The sequence below is a fragment of the Streptopelia decaocto genome (genome assembly GCF_964273445.1).
Source record: "Streptopelia decaocto genome assembly, chromosome: 14".
In the NCBI taxonomy this organism is placed as follows: domain Eukaryota; kingdom Metazoa; phylum Chordata; class Aves; order Columbiformes; family Columbidae; genus Streptopelia; species Streptopelia decaocto.
In genome coordinates this window covers 4,002,903-4,011,444 of record NC_138669.1, presented here as the reverse complement: position 1 = coordinate 4,011,444, position 8,542 = coordinate 4,002,903, and the positions used below count along the sequence as shown (strand labels likewise).

The window sequence follows — 8,542 nt, the reverse complement described above, 5'->3', positions numbered from 1 at the left end:
GTGGAGGGGGAGAGGGGGACGAGGGAGAGCGGGAAGAAGTCATTCTTTACTCGAAACTAACCTTCAAAAAACGGATCTTTAAAAATAGAAAGGAAAAAGGAAAGTCGCTCGATTAGCAGCTTTCGGGTGTAGGGGAGAAGGTCGCAATTTAAAAAAACATTGTTCGCAAGGCTTGGGGGGCAGGCGAGCTGTGCCCTGACGCTGCGATGGGTGAGTGCCCCTTCCCCACCACAACAGCGGTACTTTCCTTCCGCGGGCGCGGAGGGGACGGGAAATCCTTTCCGCAGGAGCCGGCAGGCGCCGGGGCCGCGGCTTTGCCCTGCGGAGGATTTTCGGGTGCGGGCGGCCTCCTAGGGCCGGGGGATGCGGGGCTCCCCCTGCGCGCAGCACCGCGGCCGCCCGCAGATCGGCGGCTTGTCCCCGCGGAAGAGAAACACCCCCTGAGCTGCCTCGCCGGGCTGCCCAGCCCAGGAACCCTCTTCTGCTCCAGGAACGTTATTTCTTCCCTAATCCTTATAAATATATATATTTATCGGACGGAGGAGCATCCCCCATAACATACAAATCCCAGCGACAATGACCTTTGGTGATTTAATTAAAAGACATAAAATAAATAAAATTGGCCTTTAACTGGTGATTCGGGGCACAAAGTGGTGCTTACTTTAGCCAGCCGCGTAACGCCGCAAGTTTTGTGGAATGTATTTTTTAAAAGGGAGCGAGGGATGGAAGAGCAAAGAAACTGACCCAGAAAGTGGCCCGAAATTTTACGACGATGAGGAAGGACGCGCAAAACCGATCTGTAGTTCACAGTTTAAAAGATTAAGAAAAGCGACAGGGTGCGTATGGAGAGGAAGATAATCAGATCAATGCTTCCTCCGCCTTTCAGTAGCTCCACCTTGTGAATATACCTCAGTAATTATGAGAGGAAAAAGTATTATCCATCTAATCGCACATTTTGCAGGGCTGCATCTGAGCTTCCCAAGCGCTCGCCAGAGTCCCCTTTCCCTCACGGGCAACGATAATTTTTAATGTGCAGGTAAAAATAAAGCTCTCCCCTAGCAGCTTCCAGGACCTCATAAATAATATCTAGAGCGGACCCGCACGGGCTGCCCTCGGCTCTTCCCAAGCCCCGGGCTCTGCTCTGCCAGGGTGGCCGGGTCCCCCCGGTCTCTCCGCGGAGTGGCACCGCTCACCGCGGACCTCTCCGCCTCTTTGTACCCCGGGGTTGCTCGCTAACAGCAAAAAGACGGCGATTTCCCAAATCTGGCAATGATGGGAAATCAGCAGCGCGGTGTCCGTGCGGACCCCGTAGCTCCCAGCATCGCCGGGGCTGCGTTGCCTGCGAGGGACACAGGGAGCGCCCGGGAGGAGGGAGTTTCCACGCGTGTCCTCCCACACGCGTTTGGAGCACGGCAACGTGCGGAGGGAGGTCTGCGCCCCTTGCTTCAGCCGGGACCGGGGTGCGGAGGAACTGGGACGACAACGCACGGGGAGCACCGGAGCCGAGCGATCGCGGGCGATGCTGACGGGCAGTTATGTCCCCTGCGAATGTCGTGAAGGAAAACTCGAACGAGGCTGCCCGGCATGTCTTGCATTGCTACACAAAATTAAGCCCCGGAGCGTCTGTACTCCTAAGGGGAATTTCATCCAACTCCCACTCCCTGATTTCCACCTCCTCCCTCCAGCCCGCTGCCGGAGGAACCCCAGGGAATATATGTTTTTTTTGAAGGGGACTTTGTTCGACTTTTGTCTCCCAGGTTCCCTGCGCGACTGTGGCTGGCTCCACGGAGATGGGGAGCATCGGGACAAGCGGGGCCGCGCTGCGGGTATCGCCCCCGGTATCGCTGGGGTCTGGCGGGGAGGGATCGACGCCGAAGGGGTCTCCGCTTGGGCACTTTCGTAGTGTTGTCCCAGCTCCAGAAAGTCGGTTCCCTCCTAATTAATTTCTAAAAGCAGACACAACTTGAACTTTTTTTTTGTTCTATTGGGTAAATAATGTGGCTGAGGAGGGGGATATGGTAGATGTTGAGGTGCAAGGAGCAGAGGCGTCGCGCCGGAGAGATGCGGCCGAGCCGGGACCGCGGAGCCCCGCAGCCGCTCCCGCTGCCGCTCCGCTCGGCTGCGCTCCCGTCCGCTCGTCCCCCCCCGCTTTTTTTTTTTTTTTCCCCGTGTGTTTTTTTTTTACACCCGTGAAAAGTAGCTGTTATTCTCCAAACGGACACTTGGGGTCGCACTTTCTGTCTGTTTGAGCGTAAAAACAGCGCAAAAAGCCCTAATCTCCCTTAATCGTTACAAAATGTTCAAGAAAAAAATTCCTGTTCCCGGACCAAAAAAAAAGAAAAAAACGAAACAACCAACCTAAAAAAGCTTACAAGCCGAGTACTCTTTTGCATGCAGTCACTCACTCAGGCAACAGCAGACGAAAGTAAACGCGGTCCCCTCAGAACAGAAATGTAATTATATTTTCTCCCTTCTCTCCCTAATATTTGCAATTGTCTATGTCAATGTCTTTGCTTTACTTTATGGAGAGATTTGCTTGCTATAACCGGGAGGATTTCCCCGATTGTATAAGGAGAGCTGACAGCCTCGCCGAGCCGGTGCTTCCCTCACTCTCGGGTCCAAGCGCATCGCCCTGCACCATCCCGCAGCCCCAGCGCTCGCTCCCCGGCCGGACCCAGTGCGCGTTCGTGGCCGCTTTTCCCGCGGTGCCTTCGCATCGGGACCGCTTACATAAGTTGGAAGGGGCGATGCGTGTGCGTGGGATGGGGGGAAGCTGACTGCCTTGAAATTTGCTACGGGACGGCAGCGGGCAAAAAGGGACTTTGTTATATTTAGAACAAAGGGACGGGCAGGATGTCCCCGAGCTCGCCTCCTTTGTGGATTGCAAGAGCCGAAAAGGGGGTATGTGGAGGAAATAAATAAAGAAGTAAATAAATGAGGAGGAGATGGTGCGGGAGGGGGGAGCAAGCGGGGAGCGCCCCGGAGGAGCGGGGCTGGGAGCGGCGGCCGCTCAGCTGGCGCTGCGGAGCTGTCACGGCGCGGCCCGCCCCCGCCGCCGCCGCCCGGCCCCGCCGCCCGCCCGGCCCCGCCGCCCCCGCCGCCCGCCCGGCCCGGCCCCGCCGCCGCGCTGCCATTGGCGCGGCCGCCGCCGGCCCCGGCCCCCGCCGCGCTCTCGGCGGGCACGGCCGTATAAGAAGCCAAGGGGGGCTGCGCTGCGAATCACAGCTGCACAACGAGAGCTGGAGGCGGCAGCTAGAGCGGAGACCTGGGTTTTTCTCGTTCCCCTTCTCCTTTTTTTTTTTTTCCCCTCCTCCTTCCCCTCCTTCCTCCCTGTCTTCCCTCCCATTCCCTGCCAGAGCCAGCGAAAACTCCCGTGCAAAGCCCAGGCACCGCCGCCAAATAGCCAGTGCGCTCCCCCGGCCGCCTCCTCGGACTGGAAAGTTGCGGTAGACTCCGGTGCTGTGCTACCGCGGGGAGAAGGCTCCGGACTTACAAAACCCAGACGGGGGAACGGGCTAGACGTTTTGCACCGTTCTTCTTCCTGCACAGACTCGAAGGCAGCATCTTTGTTTTGTTTTGCTTTTGCCCTTCCTGCTGCTGCTCTTTTCTCCTTGCAACCGGGTGTCTAAGTGCCGGGAGCTGCTGCAGCCTGCGGTGCGTTGCAAACGCTGATACAAAAAGACAGGAGACATCCAAGCGGCTCGTCCTTGGCTTTGTTGCTCCCAACTGAAGAAGCCCCAGAAGCCGGGAGAAGGAGGAGGCGGAGGTGGAGGGGGAGCAGAGGAAAGGAGGTGAGAAAGCAAAGCCAAAGTTGGTTTGGAATACGGGAGCGTGGCCAGTCCTCTGCCAGGCTGCGCGCTGGAGTGAGGTCTCCAGCCCCCTCCGCCGGGAGAGGTGCCCGCAAGACAGCGATGGCCGGAGAGCTCAGCATCGGAACCGAGCTGCCCACTAGCCCCCTGGCCATGGAGTATGTCAACGACTTCGACCTGATGAAGTTCGACGTGAAGAAGGAGCCCCTGGGCAGGAACGACCGCTCGGGCAGGCACTGCACCCGCCTGCAGCCCGCCGGCTCCGTGTCCTCCACCCCCATCAGCACGCCCTGCAGCTCTGTGCCCTCCTCGCCCAGCTTCAGCCCCACCGAGCAGAAGACCCACTTGGAGGACCTGTACTGGATGGCCAACTACCAGCAGATGAATCCCGAGGCGCTGAACCTCACCCCAGAGGATGCTGTCGAAGCCCTCATTGGGTCCCACCAGGTGTCCCAGCAGCTGCAAGGCTTTGAGAGCTTCCGGGCCCACCACCACCACCATCACCACCATCATCAACACCACCACCAGTACCCCGCGGTCACTCATGAAGACCTGGCCGGCAGCGGGCACCCTCACCACCATCACCATCATCACCACCAGGCCTCTCCCACTCCCTCCACCTCTTCCAGCTCCTCCCAGCAGCTCCAGAACTCGCACCAGCAGCATCCCCCCTCCAGCAGCGTGGAGGACCGGTTCTCAGATGACCAGCTGGTCTCCATGTCTGTGAGGGAGCTCAACAGGCACCTCCGAGGCTTCACCAAAGACGAGGTGATCCGCCTCAAGCAGAAGAGGAGGACCTTGAAGAACAGGGGCTATGCCCAGTCCTGCAGGTATAAACGTGTCCAGCAGAAACACCACCTGGAGAATGAAAAGACCCAGCTCATTCAGCAGGTGGAACAGCTCAAGCAAGAAGTGACCCGGCTGGCCAGAGAGAGAGACGCCTACAAGCTCAAGTGTGAGAAACTTGCCAGCAATGGCTTCAGAGAGGCTGGCTCCACCAGTGACAACCCATCTTCCCCTGAGTTCTTCATGTGAGTGCTTAACAAAAATAATTGAAAAACAAACAAAACCCCCCACCCCCAAAACCTGACCCCTGTCACCTTCCCTCCCCCCCCCCATCCTCCTCTGACATCTCCATCCATCTGTCTGCTTGACTAGAGAGAAAGAAGGAGAGAAAAATAGAGACTTGATTTTTTTGCAGCATCCAGTCTTCTAGAGTAGCTGTGGGAAAAGTAGGCTGGGGGTGGGGACGGGAGAGGTAAAGTGCAACTTTTGGACTTTCGTTTGTGAGTTACAGAGAGGGACAGAGGCAGAGAAAAAGGAGAAAAGAACAAGTGAAGCGTTTTATAGATCGCTTGCTTGCAGAACGAGATGGACTTTGAGAATAATAATAAAAAAGGACAATGAACAAGCCATCTATAACATACTGCCTGCTTGGAAAGAGAGAGGATATATGCAACACCATCTCATGCACAATTTACCTGCTTGGAAAAAGAGAATAAATAAAAAGGACAATATATGCAAACTCTTCATATATTGCCTGCTTTGAGAAATAAGTTACAGGACTCAGATGGGACATTCAATCTAAGAAAGGAAAGAAAGAATGAAAGGAAGAAAAAAACTCATCAGTTTTATTGCCTGCTTGATTATATAGAAAAATATGAAAATCTGCATTAAAAATATTAATCCTGCATGCTGGACATGTATGGTAATAATTTCTATTTTGTACCATTTTCTTGTTTAACTATAGCATGTTGATCATTGATCATAGATTTCTGTTGTTGTTTTGTTTCATCGATAAGAAAAGCATCACAAGTTACCAAACTTTTTACTGCTTGTGCAGTTTTGTTTGTTGGTTTTGCTCTCTTATTTTCTTTTATGGTTGTTCGCTTGTAAATATCTGCTACTTTAAACCGCACAGGAGAAAAAAAAAACCCCACACAAAAAGAAAATAACATTTCAGCAGGCTGGTTGTATGGTTTGTTTGGTATTAAAGAGATACTTAAGGAAAAAAGAGTTATGGGCATTTTGCATTAGAAAAAAAACAACTTTGTATATCTGGTGCACTTTTAAGTTGTATTTTTTTTTAATTTTTTTTTAGTTTTCATTTTGGTTGTTGTTTGTTGGGGCAGAAGAGCAAAACCGCCTCAATGGCTTTGACAAACCTAAACTTAGCAGGGAAAAACTCTCATCGGTCACTAGAGCCTACTCCAGGCTTTAAAGTGGCAGTGAAGCCCTTTCCTTCAGGACAATTCCCAGCCTGGAGTGCTTAGGCTTGGCCATATAGTTTCCCTTCTAATTGTACACTCAGGAAGCGAAGGACGGACGAGATACCAGTTCCTTTTAAGAAACAACTGCCCCTTGATTTTCGGTAAATAAAGGAAAGAAAAACCAATCTCCTCTTTACGAGTCAAGTTGCAATAGCAGCGAGGGCTCCGTGTCACCACTGGGGTTTCTCAGCGGTAGCAGCCGATGAGTAGGCTGGGAAAGCATATAAAACTAAAACTTATTTTAGGAAGACATACTGCAACTTTTAAGTGTATTCTTTTGCAATGATTTGTAATCTGCTTCTCTGCTTCCCTATGCAGCGAGTGAAAGTTTTAGCCAAAATTTCTTTGCAGTTGTATAGTAGTAGTAGTTTGGAGTCTTATGGGTGTTTTTATTACTTTTTTTTTTTGTTTGTTTTAATTTTTTCCTCCTGCAGGTCAGTAAAAGGATTTATGTTGCACTGACAAAAATACCAAAATGAAAACTTATTTTTTAGTTTCCTTTTAGGATAGCTGGCACTGCTGGCCGGATGCATTTTAAGTTTGTATTAGTTTATAAATTAACAGTAATAACAAGATTGTAATGAACAGCATGGTGCTTGCAGTTTTAAATATTGTGGATATTAGTCATGCATCAGAAAACGACCTTTGGTTTTTACTGATTCAACTGTGTTGAAATCAAAACATTACAGCAGCGGAAAAAAAATTGTTTTTATTTCATGTAAAGTTCTGAAGGGATCAATTTCAAATCCTGCTTATGATATGAAAAAATATTAAAAAACCTGGTCTATTGTAGTTTTATTCAGACTGGTTTCTGTTTTTGGTTATTAAAATTGTTTCCTATTTTGCTTATTAAAATCATTGAAATGGCATTTCTTGGAGGGACCTGCTTCTCTGACCTCTCGTGTTCCGAAAGAAAAAAAAAAAAAGACAAAAGAAACCGAAAACTTTCGGACACTTCTCTACCCCCACCCCGCTGCGCGGCCCCGGCGGGTTGTGAAGCTGCTTGGCCCACTCGGGACCGCTGCTGCACGCAGGGCAGGACCGCTCAGCCTTGCGCCCTCCTGCGCTTTGTCTAAATCTCGCCCGTGGCCGGGGCTGAGAGTGGCCCGTGTCCCCTCGGCCGGGAGGAGCGGAGCGGCGGGAGCCCCACGCCGGGCCCGGCTGCGGGGGGGGCGGCCCCGGCCGCTGCTGCAGCCCGGCGGGGAGTGGGAGTGGGAGCGGCGAGGGACGGGAAACGCTAAGTGCGGGCTCTTTTCATTTTTTTTTTTCATTAGAAAAGGAGAGGACTTGGACAAGTCTGTCCTTTCCCCCGTCTCCTTTGGGATTCGAGCTGGCCTTTCACTTTCCTCCTTTCCATCTGCACATTCTATTTATTCTTTTTTTTTATTATTCTTTTATTATTATTTATTTTTTTTTTTTAAAGCGTGAGGGACGGGCAGTTTAGAAGACTCTCTAGATGCGTGTGGAGAAGGGGACAGATCTCCCCACCCCCGCCCCCCCATCCTCCAGGGCTCAGTACCCCGCGTCTCCACCATCCATCAGCCGCTTTCAAGGCAGATAATCGCTCAACTCCCTAAATTGCAGGTTAGAAATCGCCCCGGCTCCTCGCCCGGGTGCAGGAAAGGGAGCCCCAGAGCCGGGTCGCAGCGTGTCTGCGAGCTGCTGCTCTCAAAGTGTGAAAACCGTGTTGAACTTTCAATCCTTCTTAAAAACAAAATCCAAGGCACCACAGAAACAAAAAAAATGATAGTCTCTCTCCGCCCTGCTCCTCTTCCCAACAGCAGAAAGCTGTCTTTGCAAGGACAGCATAAGGCACGTTTGGAGAACAAACCGGTTAAGGACAGGGTGTGGGAAAAAATATTTAAAGCAAATACAGTAACTTAAAAACAAAATCCCCTCTTAAATCCTAGACGCATCCCTGCCTTGTCAGAGCCAGCTGGGCTGGGGGATCTTGGAAGGGGCCGGGGCCCATCCCAGCCCCCCGGCTACATGAGTCAAGGCCCGGAGGACAAGCTCGTACCCTGCTGCCCTAAGAAGGAGGGACAGGAGTTTGCAGAGGAAAAGGATGAGAGAACCTGGCTTTCCCTGTATAGCCTCCCCCCTTGCCAGTAAATGCTATGGCTGCAGAAAGCCTGAGAGGAATATTGTTTGTGGGAACTGCCACTGCATATTAATGTCCCCTCATGCATGCATTGAATAAATCACTAGGGCTAATTGAACAACAACAACAACAAAAAATAGGAAAAACAGGCCTTAGAAAAGCCCTCCAGATTCCCACCGCAGAACTGTGTCAGCGGCGCGTCTGTCCCGCCGCACGGCGAGGGCAGCCGCAGCCGCCGGTGCCTTTGCAGCACCCGGTCCCATTCCTGCGGTTTAATTTATCCCATTTAAAATAAAGGACAAATGCAAGTAAGCACCACCATAGGCACAGCGCGGGCTGGTGGGACTAGGAAGGACGAGTCC

General features: G+C 52.1%; 1 protein-coding gene across 1 annotated transcript; it reads left to right on the top strand.

Moving 5' to 3' along the window:
* Positions 1-3,236: 3,236 nt before the first annotated feature.
* Positions 3,237-6,948, top strand: MAFB (MAF bZIP transcription factor B). The gene has a single exon (XM_082065584.1). The coding sequence runs from the start codon at positions 3,912-3,914 to the stop codon at positions 4,842-4,844; it is 933 nt and encodes a 310-aa protein (XP_081921710.1). The 5' UTR covers positions 3,237-3,911; the 3' UTR covers positions 4,845-6,948.
* Positions 6,949-8,542: the final 1,594 nt, after the last annotated feature.